The 26,258-nt window shown below is 36.4% G+C and overlaps 2 protein-coding genes across 4 annotated transcripts in view; one reads left to right on the forward strand and one right to left on the reverse strand.

The window, feature by feature from the left end:
- LOC127959601 (protein unc-50 homolog) overlaps nt 1–26,258 on the forward strand; it is a 922,469-nt gene that overhangs the window by 861,027 nt on the left and 35,184 nt on the right. The gene's annotated exons all lie outside the window — the stretch shown is intronic.
- Nucleotides 1–26,258, reverse strand: part of sema5bb (sema domain, seven thrombospondin repeats (type 1 and type 1-like), transmembrane domain (TM) and short cytoplasmic domain, (semaphorin) 5Bb) — a 52,639-nt gene that overhangs the window by 2,227 nt on the left and 24,154 nt on the right. For both annotated transcript variants that reach the window (XM_052558857.1, XM_052558858.1), the window contains 18 exons: nt 23,679–23,778; nt 23,526–23,571; nt 18,642–18,704; nt 18,199–18,511; nt 16,932–17,217; nt 15,736–15,871; nt 15,367–15,574; nt 15,075–15,282; nt 11,396–11,513; nt 6,410–6,594; nt 3,819–3,962; nt 3,442–3,589; nt 3,124–3,352; nt 2,043–2,261; nt 1,790–1,960; nt 801–941; nt 676–714; nt 393–601 (listed from right to left, as the gene is read on the reverse strand). In XM_052558857.1, the coding sequence (XP_052414817.1) occupies nt 393–601; nt 676–714; nt 801–941; nt 1,790–1,960; nt 2,043–2,261; nt 3,124–3,352; nt 3,442–3,589; nt 3,819–3,962; nt 6,410–6,594; nt 11,396–11,513; nt 15,075–15,282; nt 15,367–15,574; nt 15,736–15,871; nt 16,932–17,217; nt 18,199–18,511; nt 18,642–18,704; nt 23,526–23,571; nt 23,679–23,778 (2,963 nt within the window). The remainder of the gene's footprint in view (nt 1–392; nt 602–675; nt 715–800; nt 942–1,789; nt 1,961–2,042; nt 2,262–3,123; nt 3,353–3,441; nt 3,590–3,818; nt 3,963–6,409; nt 6,595–11,395; nt 11,514–15,074; nt 15,283–15,366; nt 15,575–15,735; nt 15,872–16,931; nt 17,218–18,198; nt 18,512–18,641; nt 18,705–23,525; nt 23,572–23,678; nt 23,779–26,258) is intronic.

Genomic DNA, 26,258 nt, shown 5'->3' on the forward strand with positions numbered 1-26,258 from the left:
ATAATTATTGTTAAAATAGTCACAAGATAAATATTCAGATTTTTTTTTTCACCAGTAGTCCGTTTTATTTCAATTAAATTATTAAAATTTTTGCATTTAGATAGAAGAACTTATCCTGTTGGATATTAAAAACTAATTATTTTTGTCTGCCATGTGTTCCTGCTCATCTAGAGACTGGATTTCTTCTCTCCACTTTTTCTAATTGCAGATTCAGTTATTATATCTGTCAGCATTAATATTTTGATACTTAGATTGTTTTTTCCCAACCAGATGTGACATGATAAAAAGTATCTTTTCCATTTAGTTTTTATCCTAGCGATTAAACTGTATTGTGGTTGCAACCCACCAGTTAAAGGGTAATACAGAGAGAACACTGTGGCATGATGGGATACCTTGAACTCCATGGGTGTGTACAAGTCGTTTTTGGGCGCACAGCTGTTCTCTTTATAGTGTAGGTGGTTTGGGGTGCTGGGATGGATAACTGCGGACTCTTGAGGGGGTTTGCGGAGTCTCTGACAGTACACATACACCAGGACGGACAACAAAACGGCTCCCAGGAAACAGCACGCTCCAGTCAGCACCAAATGAAACAGAGAAAACCCTGCAGGAGACAAAAGAGAAAGAAATGTTACACTAGGGTCACTAGACACATCAAAACCTGAATGTGAGATTTACCTCCACAGTTTATGCTCCTCTTCTGTCCCTTTGACAGCACTAGAATTAAGAAAATGAAGATGAGAAACAATACTGCAGTCTGAGATGCTAAAAAGAAACAAACAAAAAGAAGGAAAGGAACTAACCTGGACTCTCATTGGGATGACACTGTCTCTGATCTGTGGAGTTTCCTTGGCAAGAGGCGGAGCTTAATTCACATGTACGAATCCGGAGCTGCAGCCTCTCCTCGTTACACTCCGCCCACTCTGACCACGCCCCCCACCCACCTGACACAGGTGAGCAAGAGGAACAGCACAGTTCACAATTGTGTTTAGTCATCATGAACAGTCATGCAGAGTCTTTAAAGGGGCAGTGGTTGATTTCTGCAGCAATGTGGTCCAACTGATTCACAAACAAATGAATCGGTTCATTTTAGTGATTCAAAGACATACAGCACAACTAGAGTTTTGTGTACTGTGATTCCCCTTCAAAACAGTCTGTGTAGACCAATTGTTTCGTGAATTAGAGAATTAAAAGCATTTAGCACAATTCTCAAACAAATGACTGATACAGTCCAACCGACTCCCAAACAAATTACTCTTATGAAACAGTTATTTTAAGTGAATCAAACATATACATTACAACTAGTTTAGACCAACCTATTCCCGACTGAAGAAGCCGGTTAATCTTAGTGAATCAAACACTTACAGTACTCTCAGAACAGTTAGGGTTAAAACTTGATTTATGAATGAATTACCTTTATGAACCTGTGAATCAAACACAGAGGATAACTGTAGCGTTCAACCAATTCCCAAAAGAATGACTCTTATGAACCAGTTCTTTTTAGTAAACCAGTCACATACAGAACAACTGCTACAGTTCAATCGATTCGTAAATCGAATTACTCAAATTATTCGAATCACTGTTGTTTAATATATGGATACAGTTAAGGTAAATGACTGGATTTTACAAGAAACGTAAAGACGAAGACTGTGAAAAGTGTGTTAGCACATTTTGAAAGAACTGTTTTAAATGTATATACTATTAAAACGTTATTTTGATTCCAAATATGTATTCCTTAAAAGAAAGGGGGAAAAAAGCATGGTTTAATGCTGTTATTATGTGATTTTCTCACCTTCACACTCGTGTATGTTACAGAGCGCTTCCTCTGTGTGCAGGCCGATGCAGATGTCTCCAGAGTGAGCAGGAGCAGGGTTAGAGCAGGTACGGGAGCGCTGGTAGTGACCACCGCCACAGGAAGTAGAACACTGAGACCAGGAAGACCAGCATGACCACGCCCCCTTCACTGAAAAACAACACTATTATTACACTACTCCGTTAACAGGACACGAGTGACTAATCTAAGAGGATACAAGGCTCTCTCAGACCTGGGCACGGCTGAGTGTTACAGTCCTGATACTCGACCGGCGCTCCGCTGCAGGCGAATGGCGTGCTCTTCCCATCCGGTGTGGCGCAGGAACGCTTGCGTGTGCGGAAGCCTTTGGAACACTCTTTGGAACACGCTGACCATGTTTCCCAAGATGACCAGACGGCTCCTTGCACTCGTGTCACAGGTCGACCCATTCTCAACAAGTCCTCAACTAGACCTATACAAATGTAAAAGTGTGCATTTAGTAGGGCTGCACGATTAATCTGAATTTATCTGCAATTATCAAGGCTGCAATTGAATTAAATATATGCGCTGTGTTTTTTTAAAGTGATCGACAGAACTGTGTTTATTTATACATGAGCTGCTCATGATACAGTGATTTCAGCATCTCAGAGTGGTTTGGTTTACATGTGTGTGTTGCTCCAAACAAACTCCATCTCTGCATCTGAGTTTGGGTCACTTATCTACCGTGCATTTAGGAATGAGCTACCATCTACCCATACAAACATGGAGAAGTGCTTATAAACCAGCTACTATCAGAAAAAGTCAAGCTTTTTTACGGCTCTCTGCAATTTTTGTCAAATAAACAAATAAAAGTGTAATGTTTTAACACTTGAAAATTAAGAAATTAAACCACCCATAAAGATTGGTGTTGTAAATTCTACAGTTGTACTGTAAAATACAATTATTATTTTTCTTAAATACTCTTTTTTTTATTTACAGGGAAACATTACAACAGTAATACATTTTTTTTAACAACAACAATAATATTATTAAATTTTAAATTTGTATTTATTACTATTATTATTATTATTATTATTATTATTATTTTAGTAAAATAATAATAATAACAAACACTTAACAGTTTTTAAGTATTTAAAGTATTTAAGTATTATTTTTTAATTCTTATTTAGTTTTATATTTTATTTGTTAATAATAATAACAAATAAAAGTAAATTAAAAAGATAATTATTATCATTATTATAGACTGTACCTCCAAATGGTGCTGCCCTCTCTAACAGGATGTGTGTATATCTGAGTATGTGTCTCTGAGGCTGTGTGTGTGTGTGTGTGTGTACCGTCGGTCTCGCAGGCAGCAGCTCCGTCACTGGTGGGACAGAGGCGAGTCTCTATCTTGCGTTTGCCGAGCTGAAGGTCGTGAGGGTCAGCGAGGAGAGCCCTGCAGGTGTACCTGACCCTCTGCTCCTGTCTCGCCCCTATCTGAGTCACATTAACAGGGTACCAGGGTGTCCACGGGGTGGTCCGCCTCACTTCGGCACACGCATCTAAGTTACACGCCTTATACTCCTGGATACAGTAACACACATAGGTTTTGCATCTTTTTCTGATATTAGTTTTTTTTTTTTTGGTGGGGTATGACAAGTTGAAGACCCTACCAGAGGGCAACCAGGACACGTGTTTCCATTCTCACAGATCCGAACGCGGGAATGGACTCCACCACCGCAGGCAACACTACATTTGGACCAAGCGCTCCAGGAGACCCAGGACACCGGAACAGGACATAGAGTCTTTTCATTACACAATCTGAAGCACACACAAATGAAACCGAATCATCTTCCAGTCGACTCAAATAAACACACACTCATGATTCAGTTCAGTTTAGTTAACATTAAAAAAAAATGACTTTTTAGTGAATCAAAACTGATTTAATAGCATCCCTGAGTCCCGAACCAATGAATCCAAAGAGGCTTTTTTATGAGTTGAATCAGAAGTATAAAGCACAGCCTGTAGCCCTTCTTCCCTCTCGTCTCACCTCTCCTCTCGTGCCTGTCCCACACATACACGTCCTCCGTGTCGGGGTGCTGGGTTGTTACAGGACCGCTGACGGACCTCAAATCCAATGCCACAGCTGGTGCTGCACTCGGCCCAGGACGACCAGGGAGTCCAGCCTCCGTTCCTGAACAAACACGGGATACCATACAATAACAGTCTGGAAGGCTATCAGTATTAAAGGGGCCATATTTGTCACTTTTTGTAACTGTTTAATGTTTCTTGGACTAAAAACACAATAATAACTTGTTTAATGACTATTTTTCACTTTCTCTCTCTCCTTTTACATAAAATAGACTTCTGTAAGACTTCTATATTGTATCTGACAGTAATGTTGCAACACAAGTGTGAGTAACCGTTTTCATTACGTGGTCACTATTGCTTTGTCTCTTCTTACAGATCGTTTGATAGGTATTCAGTTATGTGTCTTAAATCACTGCGGCGCCCATCTATGAGGACTGAATGTACGCTGTTAGCCAATCATAGCGGCAGGCGTTAACTTCCGACTTCCTACAGTCGCCATGCCTATTCAAACAGAGATTTCTGCTGAGGAGGGATAAAACCAGGACAGAAAATAGCTTATTACTTCTGAATTATCCTTTTTGCTGTAAAAATCTTGATAGCTTTGTAAGTGAACCTCAGAGAACAGTCCAAAATAAAAACAACGGCAGGTCATGAGCGTTTTAAACCTCTCATACAAGTTTGAAAGGATATTTGCACGGTTGCAATGTTTGCTGTACTTTGAGAAAGTAAGAAAATCCTATTTTCCAAATGAATAACAAGGACAGCCCCTCGTGAGTCACCTGGAGTCGAGCGATGATGACTGCACAGGATTGTGATCACAACTTTACAGCCTGACAGGTAACATCAGTTTTATTAAACTTAACAGCAGCTTTCTGACAAAGATGTATTAGCAGCTGATTACTCATCTATTATAGATCTGCCACAGCTGCTCTTCTGCTGTTATACTGAAACACTGCGTCCCACACACAGACCCAGTGATGTGTGTGTTTAAACAAGCTCTCTAGGTGAAGATATAATTGGAACATTCATTCACTGACTGAAAGTGACTGCAGGATAATGGGACATGCAAAGAAGGAGCTGCTTCACCAGAAACGCTGCGTCAGCCGCTTGCAGCTAATGAAGAAAGCCGCGTCTGCATCAGAGTTCAGGAGTGATGGAGTCGAGCTCTCACTCTCTGCAGCTGTTAGCGATGGGTGGTGCCTTTCTCTCACGGCTTTGTGCTTTGACACTTTGATTGGCTGTGATTGAAGCCTCTTTCTGACTCTCATATATCAGTCTAGCCACACTGTTTACACCTGCCACTCCAATATAGGGAGTCCCAGATTATAAAGGCCTGGTTCATTCAAAAACAAAATCATTTACTCCTTCAAAACCCATCTGAGTTTTCATTCCCTGTGGACTGACAGTGAATAAGTCCTGTCAAACTTGAAAAATTAGATGCACCGTTATATCCATATGACATGCACAACTTTATATTTCAAGTTTTTTTCATGAACATTCATACGTACTACTATACTATTCCTACTAGTTTTTGAGAAAATTAATACTTTTATTCATTAGTGATGCATTAAATTGATCAAAAGTGACAGTAAAGAAATCTATAATGTTACAAAAGAATTCTATTTAATAAAATAGATGTTCTTTAGAACTTTATATTTATAAAAGAATCCTGAAAAGAAAATACAATAGTGGAAATATTATGTTTTTAATGCAACCCACTAAACAGTAAGATAACTGATAATTTAGTTAAAAAATAATTTACTGATAATAAATGTTTCTTGAGCAGCAAATCAGCATATTAGAATGATTTCTGAAGATCATGTGACACTGAAGACTGGATTAATGATGCTGAAAATTCAGCTTTGATCACAAGAATAAATTAAATTTTACAAAATATCCAAATAGAAAACAGCTACTTTAAATGATAATAATATTTCACTATATTACTAGTTTTACTTTATTTTTAATCAAATAAATGCAGCCTTGGGGATCATGAGACACTTCTTTCAAAGAACATTTAAAAAAATCAAACCAACCCCACAGTTCAAAAAAATTATTTATGTGTTCACTAGGGGTGCTCCTATCACGATCGGCCGATCGTTATGCGCATCTCGTCAGTAAAGCCGGTTCTCTAATCAGCGGTTAATTCCATCAGGTGCATGATTCCACTTCATTTTCAGCATTTTTTTGGTGCATCTTCTCAGTTAACAACGGCTCTGTGTAGTAACAGCTGCTCTATGTGAAATCACGCACCTGATGGAATTAACCGCTGATTTGAAAACCAGCTTTACTGACGATATGCGCATTAATGATAGGCCGATCGTGATAGGAGCACCCCTAGTGTTCACACATATATACAAATATGGCTCTTATCAATGAAGCAAAATGACTTGGCTCTCATGTATCTAGTAATCAATCACAACGTGGCAATTTAACAATGGAGGGTTCAGATGGGATTTGAGAGCTACATCAGAAGAGAAGATTCTCAGTGACATTACTAGCAGCTTGGTTAGTTTACTTTAACAAGCATAAGGGTTAGAGTAGGTGTACCTGGAGCAGTTGGCCACCTCGATGTTTTCCCCGACACACTTCATCCCTCCACACTGGGGTCGAGGGTTATCACAGGCCCGAGTGCGACACTGACATGTGCTGGTGCCTTCACCTCCGTCATCATTGTTACAAGCCTGCCATGCTGACCACTGGCCAAATCCACCATCCTGGGTGAGGTTACGCTCCTATAAATATAGATGCAAACAAGGCATGTTGTAATGAATTTAGTGTTTGCATTGAAATGCATTGATCTTGATTCATCAGAATAAACCTCTTGGTGTCCAGATTCTAACTTTCTGTTATAGCTAACTTCAGTGAGTGATACAGTATCTCACTATTAACTAGTTGCTTTATTAGCATGCATAGTACTAGCATATTAGCTGTATATTATTACGCATACAGCACATATTAATGCCTTGTTCTGCTTGATCATATTTTAGATCCCTTAATCCAATACCTAAACCTAACAATTAGCTTACTATTAATAAACGGCAAGTTAGGAGTTTATTGAGGAAAAATCAATAGTTAATAGTAAACCAATATTGAAAACGGGTCCTTAAAATAAAGCGTGACTTTTTAGATTTTCTTTGCTCCTTGTTTTGGTTGTTATGAACCCAACAGTTTTCAGCTGTAACGACTGCATGAGTTTAGGGCTTAGCTGACCAATAAAAGGTAAGAGAAATGGTAACACATTACACTAGTATAGGGACCAAATCATAATATTAACTAGTTGCTTATTAGCAATATTTGCTGTTTATTGGTGCTTGTAAAGCACATATTCTGCATGACCATATTCTACATCCATAATCATAAACTTAACAACTACTGTACTTTACTAATTATGAAAAAGCAGCAAATTAGCAGGTTTTTGAGGCAAAAGTCACAATTAATGGTTTGTTAACAGTGAGGACTGGACCTTAAAATAAAGTGTGACCCATTTCACCTTTATGATTAAAAGATCAAAATAGTATTCATGCCTTAATTGAAAACACATCTTGTAATCAAAAGTCACAATATTAGAGTTGAACCTGCATTTTCTGCAGTCATCGAAGTCTCCACATAATCTAATAAAGCAATTTGACTAACAGCAGTTATGTAAAGAGCATGTATAATACATTCAGATGTTTCTCACGTGTGTCAGTCTGCAGTAGAAGGTGGTTCATGTAATGCACTGGATAAAAACTGTTTAAATTCATCTCCATGCATGGGTAATCTTCAGGGAGCAGGTGTGCGACGTGCCCACTGAGATGAATACCAACATCAACTGTCCAGAACTCAGTGCCATTCACCAGGATTCAGACCACAGAAGCGCTCGAATGTTATTAAAATTAATAGCAAAAGATATTTCGAGACCTGCATCAACTTTCACTGTACTTCAACCGAGGGCTTTTCCCTGATGCATGACAAAAATTGTTAATGTAATGCTTATCAGTTTGCCCTTTTTATGAATTCATATAATAACAGTCCCCTTCAACTTCCTCTGATGCCCCTGCGGCTCTGAGACTCAACTTCAGCCTTTCAATGAAGAGGAGGTTCAATAAATCATCAGTTCTGCTTGTAGCTAATTTGCTACTTCATTTGTAAATTTGTTGTAAGTTTTTCAAGGTTTTTGTAGTCACATAACATGATATTTACTATTACTGATCCACTTTTAAGCCTTTAGAAGTAAACAAACAGTGTAAAAATAATTGATTATATTTATTTTGTTTTATGTAGCAGCAGTAATAAATAGCATTCCCAATGAGACACAAAAAAAAGTTAAACAAATGGTCATAAATAGCATATTTAAATATGTAAATGATATTCCGGAACTGTATGTAAAATGAACCAGGGCAATTAATAACAATGCAATAGTTTGCATTAATTAACACAGCAAACAATATTTTACAGAAATGATCTTGGTTAATATTTATGCTTGCATTATATATAAATAAATCTTCCATTATGAAATAAAAATGAACAATAGTACATTTATAAATTAATATTTATAAAGATTAAATGTAAAAATATTGGCTATATGATACTATATACATTAACAATATTAATAAAAATACTTATATGAATTATTATAGAGCCTTCCTGTAAAATGTTACCATAACTAAATATAATACAGTAACAGCACTTACTGGTTATATGTAAAAGTGCAGTGGACAAATGATTTATTGAGACAAAACCCATCCACATAATGTTCTTTCTCTTAAAATGTAAATGTCAACTTCACTATATAATGCTGAAAGATAGTCGTTTGTGCAAAACACAAAGTCCAATGGTAGGCAATCAGTCTGCTGTTATTTCTGACAAGAATCGTATTTTGTGTACATGCTTAATGTTTAATGTTGTAAATCTCAAATAATCAGTAGTGCATACTGTGGATGTTGTAACTTAGTGTTGATTTACGCCATAACTATGGAACCAATACATTCTGCCAAAGTTTGAGAAAAATACTCTTATTCACTGTCTCAATTACTATTACTATGGGAACAACTGTTTTTGTCCATTAGCATAATAGCAAGTACTTTTAATGCATAATATTAGTATGCAACTTGGGACGAAGCCAAAGCTTCCACGACGTTGTAGGAAATGAGGTTTGTTTATTATTGCTCCTCGGAGGATATCAACCATCAGAGATAATAGGAAATTTGTGATGTCTAATTATGAACCTAATGAAGTGTCAAGAGTGAACAGGAGTGACACTGGCCAACCATCGTGCAGAACACCAGTGGGTAATTGACATTGTCAGATGAAGGGTTCGGATCAGCTGGGTCAGCCGTCAGGCTCTGTTTCAAGGCTCTTCATCAGAAATTTGATTCTTCACGACAAGCTCAACAAAAATTCATTGCAGATTTATGGTTTACTCAGAGAAAATGATACAGAATAGAGTATCACAATGTAGAATAGAACAGAACAAACGTAAAAGAGTAAAACAGAATATGGAACAGGATAGAATAGAAATAAAGAGAAGTGTGCAGAACAGAAGAGAATATACAGTAACAGAATAGAAAAGACTAGAAGTGTATTGAAAAAAACAGATCATCAAATATCATCATACAGAATAGAACAGAATATAAATGTACTAGAACAGAACTGAATACAGAATAGAATAGAGTTGTGCACAATAGAATAGAATAGAACATAACAAACACAAACAGAACAGAATACAAGCAAACATAGAATAATAGAATAAATGAATACAAACTAGAAAACTGAATATAACATTAAATTTTATATTAGTATAAAAAATAATAAAACAGAATACACTACAGAAAAGAAAAGAACAGAAGCATTAAGGAAGGAAAATAATAGAATAGAATAAAACAGAATGGAAATAAATAGAATAGAAAACAAAAAATAAAAGCACATAGAATAGAACAAGAAAAAATAACAGTAGTGTATAGAATAGAACAGAAAAGAAATGAATGGAGTACAGTAGAACAGAACAGAATACAAGCATGCAGTACAGAACAATAGAGGATAGAACAGAACGGAACAGAAAGGAATGGAATAAAACAGAATAGAATACAAGCATGGAGTACAGAACAATACAGAATAGAAAATTATAGATTAGTATAGAAAATAAATGAATACAGAATGTAAAACAGAATATACCAAAGCAGAGTAGAATATAACTTAATATAAGAATATAACAGAACAGAACAGAATAGAACAAAACAGAAAAGAAAATGATATATTAGTATAGAAAATAATAAAATAGAATACAGAAAAGAACGGAACAGAGGTTTTTTTTGCTAAAGATAATAATCAAAGTTACAGGAGACTTAAATGCTATTTCATGCATACTGAGTTTTTTCACTGTTAAAGAGTTGGATTCCCATGCTAAACATGGACAAAATTTCAAAAATTAAGTTGTACGTTTGAAGGAGTATTTCTGTTCCAAAAATACTCCTTCCGGTTTGTCACAAGTTTTGGAAAGTTTTTTTCGAGTATGGCTCTGTGTGACGTTAGATGGAGCGGAATTTCCTTATATGGGTCCTGAGGGCACTTCTGCCGGAAGAGCGAGCGCTCCCGTATAGCAGAGCACTGAGAGCACAACAGACTTCACTGATCAGAGCGAGAGCGTCGCGAAATGTCACAAAAGGAGTGTGTTTTTGGTTGCCAGGGCAAGACAACCTTGCACAGATAACCAAAAGAGAAACAGCATTAAGGGACCAGTGGATGGAGTTTATTTTTACAGAGCATCAACGGAGTTGTGCAAGTGTTTGTGTTTGTTCCCTGCATTTTGAAGATGCTTGTTTTACAAACAAGGCCCAGTTTGACGACGGATTTGCATATCGTTTATTTCTTAAGGATAATGCAGTCGCAACGAAAAAGGGTCACGATCGTGTGTTGGAACCGCAGGCGGTGAGTAAAACTGCTTCAAATATCTCTGTGTTGTTAACTTAGCTATCGGCGTGTAAGCACATCAAGTAAACAACATGCGATGTTGTCATCAAACTGCACTTTCCACATGTACAGCTTAAAAAAATAAAAGACGACAAAGTGGAACTTAGTCATTTTCCAAAACCGCTAAACAAATATATACAGTTTCAGTACATACCACATAGCATACCGCCTTTGCTGATGCTGCTCTTGTTAAATTTCAGCCTCTGGATCTGTGTCACAGCTTCCAGACGCGCTCAACACAAAATCCTACTCGCGCTCGTGATTCTTTAGCTCCGCCCACACGTCACGCCTCTAGGCGCTCGTGTTTTTCCGGGAAAAATCGGTACAGACTATCTTTCTCTTATGAATATAATAAAACTAAAGACTTTTTGGAGTTATGAAGGATGCAGTACTACTCTATAGGTACTCAAGATTAACAGGATATTGAGTGAAAACGAGCATTTCACCCCCCCTTTAACCAAAAATCTCCATTTACTCTATTTACTCAACTTCTGTGTTGAAGAAACACCTGAGATAATAAAGAGAAGCCATTTTTTATTTGTCTTTTCTGTGTGATGATGCTGTATTAATGCTGTATTATCTTACAGGGCACTTTGTGATGTCTTGGCTCCACTGGCTCATGTTGGAACTGTCCTCAATCGTCGTACAGCGCTTCTGTTTCCGGTCCCAACCGCAGTACGGATCCCTGGCACCCAGACAGTCCCTACGATTACAAATCGATAAGGTCTTTATAAATACCACCAAAACCACAGCCGTCTGCTCTTCAGAACTTCTTAATGACAGAAGAGAAAAAGGAGAGGAGTGATCGGGCTGCCTGTAATTGACTTCTACGGGATGTTGCAGATCTTAAATAACTGAAGAATAAATCTCAATAGTGCAATAAATATTAAAACTAATACCATCTTTCTCACACTGGTCACTTAATCTCAAGGGAATGTTTAGAAAAATGTTGTCTATAATCTTAACATCATTCACTGAGTTGAAGTGTGAATATAATCTAAGCATCTGATCAGAGCGTGATATGATCTGACTGTTACAGTAACTACAGAGAAGACACAGTAAACAGATAAACAACATCTGACAGCACCTCTGGTGATTTATTAGAGCTAACAGACCTAGCATCGTCTTCTTGTGTCCTTTAGGTTCAGTGGAGTGAGACTGTGTGATTAAATCAAGAGCATGTTTCAGTATTTTAATGATGTGTCATTCTTAAGAAGAACAAAGTATGCAAAACCAAACAATGCAAATGACCAGTAAATTATTAATCAGTGTTCAAATGTTTTATAAATAATGAAACCAAAGATTTCTGTGACAAATTAATGCTGTTTTTTCAAACTTCCTATTAATCAAATAATCCTGAAAAAAAGCATCCTGTTTTTTCACAAAAGTATTAATCAGCAAAGCTGTTTTCAACTATCACAATAATCAGAAATGTTTCTTAAGACTAGATGCTGTAATATCTATGGGATGACATAAGACTCAAAATGATTAATAGATGCATGCACAATTATCCATGTAGTGCATCAATTTTATACATGATTCTTACTAATCAACAATTGCCTTTCAATTTGAGTCTGTGGAATTTGGGATTAAATGATTGTGCAGCAGTTTTAACAAATACAGACATGATTGCGAAATATAAATGTTCTGTTCTGCACTAATATATAATAAATTGCTCATGCAAAATTGAATCTGTGCATTTGTGGATCAGGTGACATGCGTGGATTTCTTGACATCTTGTTAGAGTCAATGTTGTTCAGTTCATTTGGATTTCGAGACTTCATTTTCGCAGTTTGCAGCATTTCACAACTGCCCACACACATCTACCAATGAACAAGGCCCAGTGCAATTCATTAATGTGTACACAATTTGAAAAATTCATAAAAAATGTAGACATATTTAGACTCAGAATGTGAATGAATGCACACATGCGTGTCGCCTGATCCACAAATGGTGACATGCACAAATTATAATACTTTAATATTTTAATAAAAACTATAACATTTGTAATAAAAAATATGTCTGTTTGAACAAAATGCTGCAAATTAATGTATTTCTTAACTCTGCCAACACTGGTTGAAAAGCATTTGTTTCATTGTAGTGACGCACATTTGCTAATTTTTCAAAATGTGTACATGTTAATGAATTGCACTGGGCCTTGTTCATTGGTAGTTGTGTGTGTGGGTGTCTTGAAATGCATAAAGAGAATAAATGTAAATACATTAAAGTTTATATAAAATTATAATGACTTGACTAAACACTTGCAAGTTATTTGCAACACCTTGTGAGATCTGACCTTTTGCCACCTGGTTGTATGTGTGTGTGGGGGAGAATATATAATGAAATGACTTTTTTTCATTGCATTGTTATGCTAAACACCGAGTGGCTTCACAAACACAGTTCCATCACATCCCATAACAGCTTCTAACATCGAACGTGTCCGCCTCATGTTACTCCGAGTGTTTGTGCAACTACATCTGCAGCAGGAAGTCAGGAAAAGAGTCTGACGATCACATTCCTCACATAAAGACCCTCTAAAGTCATTACCTCCAGTCATAAGCACATATGTGCATCTCTATTATATGATGAATTTTAAACACGTGATATCCAGAGTTCTCGAAGGCGTTTATCTGATCCAAAAAAATAAAAACAATTTTGTTTGATTTTATAACTCAATTTACCACAAAGCTCTTACAAATCCAGCTCTGCAGCCCAATTCATCCATTTGGAGGCCATTATTTTATGAATTTGAGATCTAATTACAGTACATCTTTAATGTTAATCCAGTCGCTCCCTGCGAGAAGTGATGCATGCATTATATATTTTTAATGACGTTCGACAATTTATAGGTGTTCTATTCATAGCAGCGGTGGAGAGCATGATGCAGAGATTTTTTTCAAAATATGACCTAGTTCATCATTCATCTGCCTCTTGGCCAGTGGCAGAAGATTTATTAGATAATAATATCTGTGACTGCTCATAAGTACTGTCATTCACTTCCTCTCCTTGAGCTTCATTTCCTGTCTGACTCCAAGGGCATTAGCAGCTCTGAAGGACATGTGCTGTAATCAGCCTTTGCTGTAATTTAACAGAAAATGTGCATTTCAGTATCACGTGTGAATGTGGAGGCTTCAGTTCTGTTCTGATACAATATGAATGTGACAGTGCTGATACAATGTGAATTGTGTCAATGAGTCTGACACAATTATGTGGGAACTGAAAATCTTTCTGCATTGTGCACTAAAGACATCACTCTCTGCCATTTTTTCAGTCTTGTACTATTATACTTCTCAGGAATCTGAAATTACACTACCATTTAAAAGTTTTAGGGTCAGTATTATTCTTTATTTTTCCAAGAAATAAATATTATCTTCTTCAACAAGGATGCCTTAAATTGATCAAAAGTAAAATTAAAGAAACCTTTGATTTATCAAATATAAATATAATCAAAAATATATACTACAAATATATCAAGCATCACAACTGTTTTCAACAGCGACAATAATACGAAACATTTCTTGAACAACAAATAACCATATTCCGATATCTGAGAACTAATTGCATCTGTAATGTAAATGCAGTCCATTTCTTTGATGAGTGACGCATGCATTATTAATTTTAATGATGTTTGATCATTTATAGGTGTTCTATTCACAAGTGTTGAAAATCTTATTGCATTCAGCTCCAAAGAAGTCGCTTGCTACCACTTTTTAAAATCTATTATACTTTTGGCAAATCTGGTTTAATAAGGTAATTTCTGTGAAAAATGCACCACCATTCAAAAGATTAGAATCAGTATGATTAAAAAAAAAAATAAGTTAATCCTCTTATTGATTAAAGATGAAGTAAATTGATACAAAGTGGGAGTAAAGATATTTCAAATGTTACAAACTTTTATACATCAAAGATGCCTAGTAAAATCGTTTAATAGTTCACAGTAAAATATTAAGCAGCACCACTATTTTATTTCTTTCTTGAAAGCAAATCAACATATTACAATGATTTCTAAATGTGATACTGAAGACGAGAGTAAGGAGGCTGAAAATTCAGCTTTGATCACAGGAATAAATTAGAATTTAAAATACATATAAATAGAAAACAGATGTTTTAAATCACAATAATATTACAGTGTTCTTGATCAAATAAATGCAGCTTTGCTTGGTCCTCTTTCAAAACATTTTAGAAAACTAGTGGGGTATTATGCATAAAGCCTAGTTGACTAAAAGTGCATGTCCTAGTTGATATGTGCATGCGTGTTACTCACGGTTCAGTTTCGTAGTTGGAGCATCTCTCCAGAGGGATCTTCAGCACTCTGCTGGGAAGTCCCACGAAAAGCGACCTATCGCTGTGCAGGATCTGCAGGTTCAGGATCGGCTCCTGCATGTTTTCTGGGAGAATGGTCATCTCCTCCAAGTAACATCCACGCAGACTCTTATTAGTTGTGGATAAGGCCTTGATGATGCTGCCGTACTCTGATTGGTCAATGAACAAAAACTATCAGAACCACAGAGCACAACACTGGAGGACAAAAGTGTGAAACCCTCTTCCTTCCTGACCTGTGCCGATGTACATGACGTGGTAGAGCTTGTCTCTCCCCTGAACAATGTCCACAGCCAGTTTGGAGAAACGGATGTTGTCTTGCATGACCAGAGGATCCGTGGAGATTGGCTGAACCACCTCGCTCATGAGGAAGAGCCGCTGGGCGTCTTGAAGACTGCGTTCTGTTAGATTGCCGCCCGGACCTGAATCATTCACTGTCCCACACTATCACAGAGATACGCGATGAGGAACTGCACACTAGAGAAACTGTAAATCTAACGGACTACTGCATTTTGTGCCAAGCGTCTCGAATAAAATTGCGAGTTGGCTTCAGGGTAAAAGTAAAATACTTTGAAATGAAAGCTGCAGCAGTTCATTTCCTTCACCTGAAAATTGGGGATGGAGTTGGGAGTGGAAAGCCAGCTGGTCCGAGGGTTCTCCTGATAGCGAAACGGTCCGTTAAAGGCCTGCGTGATGGCACTGAGGTTAAACGCACACACCGCAGACGCAGCAATGCTGTTCCTGTGAATGAGAGGATGTACATCTTAATAGAAAAAGAGTAGTGTTCAAAAGTTAGGGGCTGGAAAGTTTTTAAAAACTAGATTTACTAAAGAGAGCAAATTAGTTCGGCTGGTGATCTACTGACAATGCGCAAATTAAAAAATACCACAATACCAAATTAGCAACTAAGGCAGCCATATCAAGCACAAAGTGATTTACGATATGCTTTTTTGGAACAAATAGCAGCAAACTGACTCCCTTAAACCTTAACAAATAACCTTGCATGTTTTATTTTAATATTCTCCTCCCATAAATGTTGCATCTAGGGATGCTCATACTAATCGGTTAACCAATTAACCGTTAACGGATGGTAAGGATTGTAAAAATATTTGATATACAGTACATACAGTACAACTGCGCTCATGGCGACCCAAGTTCGAATCCCATCTCAAAGTCCTTTGCAAATAAATTTAATACAAATAAAATAGATTTTTGAGGAAAAACTGATAAAATTACAAAAAAAAAATAATCAAAAACTAAAAAAAATACCAGTAAATAAAGTGAAATGTTTACAAACATTAGGAAAAACTACATGCATACCTAGGCTAAACGCTATTTTAAACCGCCTCTCTCCACAGCAAAACATTTCAATTTAATTGAAAATATAATATGTTACATAAACAACAAGCCCAAACAAATTAATTTAAAGTAAAACTGAAACAGAAACCGACGCTGGGCTCATGTAGCCTCTCATTCAGCACTAATCCTAATGTTTTCATATTTGTGATGTATATGGATGCCAAACTCTGATTTATTATGTATTCTTAACCAGGCTGTGTACTCCACCTGTGTTCAAATATCCACATAAAAAACTAAAAGTTCTTGGCATAATATCACTGAAGGATCATGATGCTGAAAACTTGGATCACTGGAATAAATGACATTTTACAATATATGAAAAGACAAAAGGGTTGTTTTAAGCTTATGAGACATTAATAAATGGAAGTTTTATTTTGCTCTAGCCTCAAGACATTCCTGCCGTGTGTCTGACTGTTCACTCCTTCGTGAAGCATCCACTCACACGTTGGTGGTGAAGACTCCGTAGATGAGATCTTGCTCAGGGAGGAAGAAGGTGCTCTGCAGCTCGTGGTAGTAGAAGGGAACATCTCCAGAGCGGGAACAGTTGAGTCGAGCCTTCATGAAGGTGGTCCATGTGTCTTCCAGCAGGAAACGACCACCAATGTCATTCTGACACACGCGCGCCACACGAGAGAAGACCGTCTTCCCACAGTCCTGTTCTACTGCGTTCTCTCTCAGAAAGAGGTACGTGAAGCGACCCGCCTCGTATGCAGAGACAAAGTGAGGTTCTGTAGAGAGAAAGGGAAGGGAGAAGGTGGATATCTTGCTTACACTGACAGCGGTGTGGTGTCACATGACAAAATATAATTCCTTAAAGATAATTATTGCAAGAAAACAGACATACATATAAAGGTGATTTAGGAAAAACTGTTTAGGAAAAAATGTTTGAATTATGATATTCTTTCCTTCAAAATCCTTTACGTGTTTTTGTTCTCACTTGTGATTCTCACCACTGTAATACAATTTTATTTTATTTTTTATCACAGTGAAAAATACAATATATAATGCAACGATTTTTATTTTGAATTATTTTTTATCACAGTAAAAATAAGTTGAATGTATCATTTTTAAATAAATAATGTATCCATGCTTAACTTTTGAAGTTTTTGTCATGTTTCATTGTTGAATTTCCTTATGCAGTAATGTGGCATGAATAAAATAAGCTCATATGATTGTTTTTATTTAAAAATAAATGCTATCATAGTAAAAAATGATGTTGCAATGAAATATACTGTAATATGTACTTTTATATTTAATGCAACTTTTTTAAAGCATGAACAATATATCCAGATGTTTCATTCCTATTTTTAACACAATATTTTGATACTTCATTACATACAATTAGTTCATATTTATTTTAATGTATAAATTAAGGCAGGTAAAAAAATATACTACCATGATGTATTAATAAATACAATTAAACTATCATAAACTATCACAAAAACAAATTTCTCGTACGTGTAAACATACCTGGCAATAAAGCTCTTTCTGATTCTGGTCATTATTTTTTCGGTATTGAGAAGATAGGGCAATATATGCTTAATTCTCATGAAAATAATGTTATAATGCAAAAAAAAAACTAAAATATGCTAGATATTTTTTAAACAAAATATAATTTAATATACAGGTGTTATTTTGACTTGAATGTAAAATATCATATTCTATACAGGATTAGATTCATTGATAAGTTGTGTGTTGTCCCGCCGTACCATTGAGCCATTTGGAGTTGTACTGTGCGGTCCGCAGGGGCGGCATGTTCCCCAGACTGCGGTAAATAATGGGGTCGCGGCTGGAGAAATCGGTCACTGTAGCAGCGTAGACTTCTCCACTCTCAGTTATCATGGCTGTAGAGTTGTGTCGAGGGTCGTAGGGACAGCGGGCCACACCGCTGACGGACTCCAGGACGCTGGAGATGTCCGTAACAGGGCGAGTCGTACACATGGGCATGAAAGCATTAGTGCCGCAGGTGAACAGACGACTGCCGTTCAACAGGAGGACACGGACGTAGTTCTGACACTCATCCTGAGAGGGGGGAAACATTTCAGTTCACACACATTATAGTTTACTTCCAGAACCCTACTGCTGCACTACATTCATTCAGAGAGCTTTATGATAAACCACACACTCCATGATCCCAGTGTTGGTCTCTCACCTCCGTCTTTCCTTTGCTCTGGCAGGACCTCCTGGTGCCCTCTTCTACTCCCCATTCTGTGGCCTGCAATTTACAGCCAATTAACATCACGGTTAGAAGTTAAGTCATCAAGACATGCATCGTGTGCATCCATTAACTCGGACAGATTCATGAGGGAATGAAAGGGGCTCAAAAGTTTACAAATAACTAATGATTTATTATAAATAATTTCATAATAATTCAAAAATCTATTTTAGATATTGGTTTACCTGCTTGTCATGCAACCATAGACTAACATCTGAAAACCATGTAATTTTAGTATCAGTAAGATACTATACATGTTTTATATTTGTAATTTAGTTCTACTATTTTGAATATTTTTTGTATTTTGTTTTAATTATATACTTACAAATTAGTAAATCTGTTGTGTTTTTGTCATTTTTATAAGATACTGTTTTTTATGTGTAGATAGTTTTTAGTTATTTTTAAGTTTTAGTTTAGATTTGATCAATTAAATTCCATTATTAATTTCTAATTAGTTTTTTTTTCATATTGATGTTAGTTATGCCTCAGTAATTTTGTTGTCTGTTTTGTCATTTTTATTTATTTGTAATATGTCGTAATAAATAGACATCAAACTAACTGTCTAAAAGTTAAACTACCAGAATTTATTATTATTATTATTATTTATTTTTTGTAAATGTTTTATTTCAGTTAATGTTTCTATTTGATTTTTATTTTTTATTTTATTTTATTTTATTTTTTATTTTAACTTGTGAAGATTTTAGAATTAGTTAAAAGGTTAGTTCACCCAAAAATAAAAATTAGCCCATGTTTTACTCAACCTCAAGTGTGTGTGTGTGACCCTGGAGCACACAACCAGTCTTATGTCTCTGGGGTATATTTTTAGCAATAACCAAAAAAACATTGCATTGGTCAAAATATGGTATAGATTTTTCTTTTATGCCAAAAACATTAGGTTATTAAGTACAGATCATGTTCCATGAAGAAATTTTGTAATTTTCAAATAGTTGCATTTCGGACAAATATTGTCTGATCCCAATAAACCATACATCAATGGAAAGCTTATTTATTCAGTTTTCAGATTATGTACAAATCTCAATTTCGAAAGATTGACACTTAAGACATTTATTTTATTTTTTGTCCAGTTTATTTCAGTTGTCTTTATTTTTACATTGACTTTAAGTAAAAACTTTTATGGTTTTACGTCCAGCACTTTAGAATGTTGAATGCATCTGACTGTTTGTGTTTCAGCATTTTTGTAGCAATTTTACAACACACACTATTACACTCACAACTCAAGATGAAGATGCTGTTTTGTCTGTCTGTAGTGCACACTACCTAGGGAATGTTTCAGCTGCCAGACATACTGAAAATCTTTCCTGCTTTCACATTTGTAAATTATTCTTTTTAATGATTCGACTGAACTGATTCACAACACATTCATCACTCCTTGTTTGCATGTAAAACTGTGATGTGTTGACAAGTCAGAATCATAAACAACAGTAATTAAAATTTAGTTCACAACAAAAATTGTAAAAGATCACACCGAGATGATTCAAACAAATCTGTAAATTGTTTACTTCCACCTGTTCCTATAAACGAACTGCCTGAACCAACAAATTCTGTAAAGTGCAAATATCGAAATGCCTTTTACCTTAAAAAGCCATGACAACTTTGATAACCTTTCTTGTTATAATGATTAGGAGGCAGAATAAGTAAGAATAAGATTTCTCCCAAATCTTCCCTTCACTCAGCTTCTTTCCTTAAACTGAAGGTACGAAACGCACAATAATAGAATAAAAAAGATGGAAGGCAGAAAGTTTCTCTGCGTAAACACAATATGACTCTATAGTGAGGAAAAGCAACTATGTGACACTTAATTAGGGAACACTGGATGGTTTGTCCTAATCGCATTGGTTCCCTTATCTGAAACGAAAACCCTTGAATGCGTTGTTTCACTCGTTTTAGACGTTCTTCCTCTCTTTTGTTCCTCGTCCCTCCCTCTCCTTTCACAGACTGCTTTGTCATGTTTATCTGTGTTGTCATTTGGCTAGAAAATAACGATGAAGACCACATTCACACAGACACACACACACACACACACACACACTATAGAAGGATGCATAAAGCATGATTTTGTATTGGATCACGTGACGCTTACTGAAGGCATAAACTGAAGAACTGTGAGGATCCTGAGACGAGTGGAAAGGTCACAGACAAAACACTGAGCTCTTCATGGATTAACGTCTGAGCCGGGGGACGTTTTATGACATAATCTTTAACAATTTGACAGTTTTTACTCTATTTCTGATCAAATAAATGCAAATTTTGTGGATTAAAACATCTGCTAAATGACAGAGCAAAAATGTATCTTTACTGTAAAGAGAAAAAAATAAAGATATATTATTTAAAATGTATATGTAGATATATGTATCCATAGTACTTAGTACTGTGTTGAGTTATGCTGCTTTAGATGCAATGCATCATTGGTCTGTATGACAGTATTGTTTTTAAATAACAGAGTAACTTTATTACAGTAATGGGAGTTTAATGAAAGTCACCACTGAGGATACAAAAAAGGGAACTACAAAACTAAAATTATATTAAAGAGCCCCATTAAAACTTTGCTTTGACTTTAATGGAGCAAAGATTGATGTTCAATGGACATGAGGTTTCAAATAAAACAATGCAACAATCAAGCAATAATTAAAGCGATGCATGACCGACTGCCTGAAATACTGCCATTTGTGAATGTTGTAAAAATGCCGTTCTGAGCATGATCAATTTTCTTTAAGTGCTTTTGCTGTTTAGTGTAAGTTTAAAAAGTTTTAGGCACAACATTGCATGCACTAATATAAAAAGAAAATGGATTGTAGTGCATATTTTGCAATGGATAAGTGACATCTGTGCCTCTGCATTCTGGAAAAGCAGCGAGCCCTTCTGATGAGCACACACTCGTCTGCAAAAGAAGCTGATTACACACTTTCTGACAAACTGCATCTGTTCACTTGACTTCTGCAAACTACATTTCATGCTTGTTGTTTAAGAGAAAGACAGAGAAACAAAAAGAGGGAGCACAAGGGTTCAGAAGGCAATCATCAATCTAACCGAGCCTCTGCAGTCATTATTTGAAGAGCAGGATTCTCCCTGAGAAGATCTGTGAGGGTCAGACTTGTGTCACCCCTGGATGTTTTTTCTCCAACACTAAAGATCTGCTCATCCAGGCACCATCATTTGACCTCAGCTAAAACGCTCTTATCTGCCCTCTCGATCTCTCTCTGCGACCTGGTCCTGAGTCTGACCAGAACCAACATTAATCCAGAACGATTTCAAGATGGATATAATAAATCATTGACATGCAACAGATTCAAACGTCTCTTATCATTCATATACTGACGGATTGGGCTGATGTGTGTAACTTTACTGATTTTCAATAAAAATAAATAAATAATATATATATATATATATATATATATATATATATATATATATATATATATATATATATATATATATATATATATAAAATATAAAATATAAAATATAAAATATAAAAAATAAAATAATAAAATAAAATAAAATAAAAATGTATAGCTTTTATTATTAGCCTTGTCCCAGAATCAAACTTTCAATCTTAAAATATGAAAATCTAAAATAAAAATATGAATAATGACATTTTTATTTAAAAAAGAATGGAATAGACAATTTAAATATTTATTGTGTGACAACGATCTCATAATTTTTTAACAAAATTTAAACAGTTTTTAGCAACATTTTTACCACAACCAACAATTTTGCCCCTAAAACTTTTTTCAAATGTTTGCATACTTACTGTTTACCAAGATGACTAAAATCACCTTTGAATTTTTGTTTTGTTTAAGCTCAAACAAAGTGTCTGACTTTTTATTAAAAGTGTTTTTAAAATATCATTTGCACCACAAGATGAATGATGGAATGGAAATGACATTCATTAATAATGGCCACATTGTCAGAATTCTATCTTTGGTTCCTTCAAATATGCAGTTTTACCCATCGATCCACATGATGTGAGTGAAATATGTTTTTTCAGAACAGAGATGTAGTGGAGTGCATTGAGGAGGTTGCCATACTGCTGTGTGTGTGTGTGTGTGTGTGTGTGTGTTTGCTCGAGGGGTGACTGTGGGTCACTCTTGTGGACACAGGGTCATGAGGTCACCCTAAATCACTGGATTCTGACAGATTCTTGTGAGATCTGCCTCCAAGGCGTCACCCCTCTCAGGGTAACGGTGAACGTTTAGAAGATTCACCAGCAGGGTCTTCCACAAACACCAGCGAAGTCACTCTTTAATATCACACAAGTGCTCAAAGCTTTCATCAGGCTTGTCACGCAAGCACAACACAATCTCAGCGTTCCCACCACACGCTAAGTGCAGAGGTGGTCTCGAATCATCCTTCAAGACAAACCCACTACCAGCTGTCTACAGCAGCTCCTCACCTCAAACACAATCTGCAGCAGACGTCTATATATATATATATATATTTTTTTTTTTTTTAATGAACTTGCAACAATTGTTTGGTTCCTCCTTTCAAGCGATTCAGAAGAGAGGAGCTCAAATCAGGATGCTGACCGTGACGCAGCGTTCTTGGAAGTCAATGCTTTTCAAACATCTGCACAATACCAGATGCTACTGAACGCGTGCGTGTGTGACTGTGTTTGATTTGTCGGATATTTCTGCTTCTGTGCGTCAGCATTTTCGAACATGTGGGAAATCATAATAAAATACTGAGTCTAAGTGTATGTCTGGCATGGGATGAATTAAATGGACAATGCTGCTTCTGCGTTTCTAGAGACGTCGAGATGATCGGATGGACAGATGGGAAGGAGAATAAAGAGAGTCCTACCTGCAGGAGAGAGACGTTGCTCAAACTCAACCGGAAGAGATGATTCCTACAGAGAGAGAGGGGCTTAAGGTTTGACAGTCTCAGCTGGGCTTGTGCTTCTGTGTGTGTGTGTCTGTGTGTGTGTGTGTGTGTGTGTGTGTGTGTGTGTGTTACCTGGCTCCCACTATCAGCTGGTTCCTGGTGAGGTCGAGTGCGAGCGGTGAGTAGTCATTCACTCCAGGCAGAGAGAAAGAGGACAGCCACGGGCTCAAAGCTACGGCAGAACAGAGTCACAGTTAGCTGTGAGCCAACACGTTTAATCTGCTGTTTATCTACTGGCTTCACTGTTTGTAATACCACAAACTGAGAAAAATCCCACAAGATACTCTTCAGCGACTTCTGTATTACACATACAGCGTAGATGTTTAGTAAACCGTGTCAGGAACTGTCTAAGAGAGTTTGATTCATGCATTAATTATCTTGTTCATGATAAGACGAATTATGCACTGATGCAATTTACACAAAAACTTTTGTTCCTGAAGTATCTCCTGCTCACCAAGGCTGCACTGACTTGACCAAAAATACTTTCTATTTGAATATATTTTAAAAAGTAATTTATTCCTGTGATCAAATCTGAATTTTCATCATCATTTCACATTATCCTTCAGAAATCATTCTAATATGCTGATTTGCTGCTTAATAATTTTGACACACGATACATTTTTTTCAGGATTTTTTGATGAACAGAAAGTTAAATCATAACAAACATTTTTCATCACTGTGCATGCTTTTACGGTTGCGCTTGATCTATTTAATGCATACAGGCAGAGCAAAAGTTTTATTTGTATTTATTTTTTTAATCTTGCTGACCCCAAACTTTTGCAGAGTAGTGTATGATTAGATCTTTAAAAACAATGGCAAGTTTCACAGCCCACCAACAACGTTAATGAATTCAGAGGCAGAGACAGCTGCTGGCAACCTGGTGAACTCCAGCCAACAATATATGCTGTCCTGTTTAAGAGAAACAGCCACAGAGGTTGGGAGTCCATTAATGAGGTGTGATACTCACAAAACCAGACGCCCAATCACATCATCAGCCGCAACACAACTCTCGTACAGAAAGACAGAGAGGAGGTGAAGGAATAGACTTCTGAAACTTTAAATGCAACCTTTGCAAAACTAGTTTTTGGGGTGTGCGTCCAGTAACACACTACAACAAACTTTTTATTTTCAAAATAACCGTATAAAATCATTTAGTAATGTGTGTGTGAGTGTACTGCTAAACAATAGCGTCATTGGCTGCTGCTTGTTGGAGAAGGAGGAGAAGATGCAGTGGACCTAAATGTTATTTCATCACTTAAAAGTGCTTAGAAGTTCTTTTAGAAAAACATGCAAAAATGACTCATAAACAGCTAAATTAATATATGTCCATCTGAAGCAGACTGTGCTGATTTGCCCATCAGAACATTTAGTCAATTAAAAAACACAAAAGCTATTTCGAAGGAGAGCATTTTGGTGAAGTCTGCACTTTCTGACTCTTTCTGATCGTCAGATTGCACGATATGAGCCTGGTGTAATCTTGTGTAAAAGCCAAGACTGTGCAACATCGACTGTCTTTCACATCAGAATATTCCTCATGTCGGTCTAAACTAGAAGACTTTTTTCTTCTGTGGAACATAAAAGCAGTTTCTGTTTCAGTTCCATTGTATCTTGTGTCCACATTACATTTATTCATTTAGCAGAAATGAGGAATACAACAGGCAATCCCATACAGCAGAAGTCAAAGGGAACCGAAGCTGTGTGGTTACTAACATTCTTCAAAATATCTTCTATTATATTGGTAAACCAAACAGTTTCCATTCCCATTGGCTTCCATTGTATTGTTTGGTTCAGTAGGATTCCAAATTGGTTACCAACACTGGAATATGAAGGTGAGTGAATGACTCATAGCTTCAATCAGTGTCTGTGTCAGTTGTTCAGTAATAATCTTTTATGATTTCCAAAAACGTGTCTAAGATGGTTAAATCGTAGAGAAAATCCTACTGTGTACCAGGCGAAAAAAAGCAGAACAAGTCAAATTGCGTATAGCACCTTTAAAATGTGTGATTTAAATGTCTGGAAATGTTTTAGTGGCAAAAAGAAAACAGTGACTAATGATGAAACGATCAGAGCTTTCAGGAGCAGTTTGGCTGAAGAGAAGAAACACTGTGTAAGGAGCTCATTTAGTTCTCCAAACATTGCTGAAGCAAGCGCTGGTGTAAATCAGAGTCGTTATCACCCTAAAACAGACGACTACACTGTCTCACACTCACAAAACAATAAATGCTCCTGAATCTCTCTCGATGGGCAAAATCACTCTCTCAATGTCTTTAGTGTAAAGCAGTGATCTGCAACTTTTGTTTGTTTCTAACTTACCGCCATGAGCTACTTCGGTTTTATTCATGGTGGGAATAAGGTTAGTTAAGTTGAATTTGATCTTAGATAAAAATTCTACAAATAAATCTGGCATTAAAAATCTTTCCAAAACAGTCAATAGAAAATGAAGAGTTCTGACAGACTTTAAACTACTACAATCCATCAAAATATAATTCTGGCACAAAGAACATTCACCCGCCAACAGAAAACTATACTGCAATTCACTAACACTTCAATAACAGAGGACAATATAACACTAACAGTCTAGCCTCACATACTCACAGAGCAGTGTGTGTCGATTAGTGTGTGATATTAGAAACAAATACTCCTGCTGTGTTA

Source organism: Carassius gibelio, chromosome B6, assembly GCF_023724105.1.
Source record: "Carassius gibelio isolate Cgi1373 ecotype wild population from Czech Republic chromosome B6, carGib1.2-hapl.c, whole genome shotgun sequence".
Taxonomy (NCBI): Eukaryota; Metazoa; Chordata; class Actinopteri; order Cypriniformes; family Cyprinidae; genus Carassius; species Carassius gibelio.